The 3,210-nt window shown below is 44.6% G+C and overlaps 1 protein-coding gene across 1 annotated transcript; it reads right to left on the reverse strand.

Moving 5' to 3' along the window:
* Nucleotides 1-601: 601 nt before the first annotated feature.
* LOC126727959 (uncharacterized) lies at nt 602-2,938 on the reverse strand. Its single transcript, XM_050433854.1, has 2 exons — nt 2,305-2,938; nt 602-1,005 (listed from the first exon to the last, which is right to left on the reverse strand). The coding sequence occupies exons 1-2, from the start codon at nt 2,936-2,938 to the stop codon at nt 602-604; spliced, it is 1,038 nt and encodes a 345-aa protein (XP_050289811.1).
* Nucleotides 2,939-3,210: the final 272 nt, after the last annotated feature.

Raw genomic sequence — 3,210 nt, forward strand, 5'->3', positions numbered from 1 at the left:
AAGAAAGTCTCGTTGATACTGCATAAGCACTACGAACACTAAACTTTCCATTTGATGTTTCAGCCCATACAATCTTATCCTCCGGAAAACGGGAGCTCAGTGGTATGCTCTGTATAATGTCAACCTCATACGGAAGGAATAAGGCAACTAAGGCTTCTATTTTCCACCGAACATTTTCATGGTCTATGAGCTCCCCCACTAGTGTATCTAGGTGTAGAACTAACCTGGGAGAAGCCACTTTATGAGTTGGGGTTGAAGGCAGCCACTTGTCACCCCATATCCGAATGCTATTACCATTGCCAACCTTCCATTTGATCCCCTCCCTAACTATGTGTTGAGCAACCATGATACTTCGCCACGTGAATGACAAGTTGTTTCCCATAGTTGCTTCAATGAACTTGCATCTGGGAAAGTATTTGGCCTTGAGTACCCTGTAGACCAAGGATGAGTGATCCGTTTGCAGCCGCCACCCTTGCTTGGCTAATAAGGCCAAGTTGAACTGTTTCAGCTTCTTGAAACCCATTCCTCCATTGCGCTTTGGTTCACACATTTTCTCCCAGCTTAGGCAGGCAATCTTCTTCTCTTCTGCTTTTTGGCCTCATCAGAAATTCCTTATCATACCAGTAAGGTCGTCACAGAGAGAGTCTGGGATTTTGAAACAGCTCATTGTGTAAGTAGGGATTGCTTGCGCCACTGCCTTGATCAGGACCTCCTTACCCGCCTTGGATAACATCTTCTCTTTCCAGCCGGCTACCTTTTTACCCACTTTTTCCTTTATGTCGTTGAAAGAGTTCCGTTTATTCCTTCCTACCAAGGAAGGTAGGCCTAAATATTTCTCATGCTGTTTGATCACTTGTGCTCCGAATCTCCCTTTTATTTCTTCCTTGATAGTGGTAGGGGTGTTGCTGCTGAATCTCCCTTTTATTTCTTCCTCGTACACTCGCAAGACCTTTTGAAGTGCATCACATTCTTCAAGAGATGCTTTACAGAATATGAGGCTGTCATCTGCAAAAAATAGGTGAGATAAAATGGGACCCCCACGGCACACCGAGACTCATTTCATGTCGCCCCTAGCCACTGAAGCTTTTATAAGAGCTGAAAGCCCCTCTGCACACAACAAGAAAAGATACGGTGATAGGGGGTCACCTTGACGGATGCCCCTAGAAGGAATGATGTGACCCCTAGGACTGCCTTTTATTTTGATAGAATAAGTTACAGACCTCACACACCTCATAACCAGCATCCTCCATCTCTCATCAAAGCCCAACTTCTCCATGATTTTCTCCAAATACTCTCATTCTACCCTATCGTACGCCTTGCTCATATCGAGTTTAAGCGCCATCTCCCCCACCTTCCCAGACTTCTTGCTAATATGGTGCATAGTTTCAAAAGCAACGAGTACATTGTTAGTGATAAGCCTTCCGTGCACAAACGCACTTTGGGTTTCACTAATGATGGAGGGTAGGATCTTCTTCAGCCTATTTGCAATAACTTTGGATACAATCTTATAAGTAACATTGCAGAAACTTATGGGCCTGTAATCAATCACTCGTTTAGGTTCCTTAATTTTTGAAATTAGCACAATATGAGTTTCATTGAAGTTGGGTGGAGAGATACCTTGGTTTAGGAAGTCCAGAACCATTTTAGAGACCACGTCACCACAGGTAGGCCAAAAGTACTGGAAAAACAGTGGGGGCATCCTATCCAGACCTGGTGCTTTGAGCGGATACATTTTCTTTAGAGCAACCTTCACCTCCTGCTCACTATATTCTCTGGTGAGCTATTGATTCATGACTAGGGTAACCTTCCTTTGGATAGCAGCCAGCAACTCTATAAAATCTGTGAGGTTGTTTGTCCGGAAAAGAGTTCTGTAATAACCCACTACAATTTCCTCTACCTTGCCCTCCTCTTCCTGCCATACATCCTCATCATCTAGCAGGCCTGTAATGAGATTCTTTTTCTATCTATCGGACGCCTTTGCATGGAAAAAGTTTGTGTTCCTGTCCTCGGTTTGGAACCAGTTAAGCCGTGATCGTTGTCTCCACATTGCATCCTCCTTGTCAAGCCAACTGTTCAGTTCGGACTAAGTACTTCTCAAAGCCAGATTAGTTACAGTTGAGGATGGTTGAAGCTCTAGCCATTCTACTTTCCTTTGGAGCTCGGCCACTTTTTTACCCACGTGACCAAATATCTTTTTATTCCAATCATCCAGATTGGACCTACATTACTCTAAGCAATTCTGTAGAACATGTCCTTCCGTTGAAAACCACCCTTTTTCCCATGCGTCAATCACCACCTGCTCACATCTTTGGTCTTTCAACCACATCGATTCAAACCAGAAAAGTTTCTTTTGTCGTATACAACTCGGTTGTTGTGTCATACGTAACACTAAGGGAGCATGGTCTAACACCGATGATGATAAGTGGTATAACTTTGCCAAAGGAAACAAGCTGATCCACTCAGGAGTTGCTAGCGCTCTATCCAGCCTCTCTCGTATCTGCACACTGTCTGCCCTCCCATAGTTCCAAGTAAACTTAGGGCCAGTGTACCCCAAATCACGAAGCCTACAGGCATTTATAGTCTCAACGAAGTTCGTCATTTGTTGTCTCGGTCTATCACTACCACCCTCCTTCTCCGATGTCCCGATGATCTCATTGAAATCTCCAATTGTTAACCAAGGCAGAGATGAAGTTCCTTTGAGATATTTGAGTTTTGCCCAAGACTCAGGACGTTTGGCTGTGTCCGGGTTCCCATAAAAGCCAGTGAAGTGCCACCACCCAACATTTGCACCCCCATCCACTAATGCATCGATGTGTGTTTGAGAGTATGTTTGAACCATCACTATAACCCCTTCCTTCCAGAATAAAGCCAAGCCTCCACTCTTCCCAATGCTCGGAACAAACAAGTCATCCTTCATGTTGCATTTGTCCTTTACCATATCCATCCAATTCTTCTTATGTGACTTTGTCTCCATGAGGAAGACAAGTTTGGGATCTTCTTTTCAAACCACCTTTTCCAAGGCGTTAACTGACCGGAGGTTCCTAAGCCCCCGACAGTTCTAGCTTAACAGACTCATTGTGCCCGGCGGGGCTGCCCAGCAACCTCCGCCGATCCCAAATGTTCAGCTAACAGGACACTCAGTTGTCTAGTTTCCTCTTCCATTCGTATCTTCTTTTTTATCTCTATGCTTTCATCCCACGACATGCATGC

Source organism: Quercus robur, chromosome 5 (assembly GCF_932294415.1).
Source record: "Quercus robur chromosome 5, dhQueRobu3.1, whole genome shotgun sequence".
Taxonomy (NCBI): domain Eukaryota; kingdom Viridiplantae; phylum Streptophyta; class Magnoliopsida; order Fagales; family Fagaceae; genus Quercus; species Quercus robur.

Coding starts and splice junctions, on each gene's coding strand:
- LOC126727959 (XM_050433854.1), bottom strand. CDS start 2,938: ATGGTAAAGGACAAATGCAACATGAAGGATGACTTGTTTGTTCCGAGC. Junction 1,006..2,304: donor GTGGTTGAAAGACCAAAGAT/GTGAGCAGGTGG, acceptor TATTTTTTGCAG/ATGACAGCCTCATATTCTGT.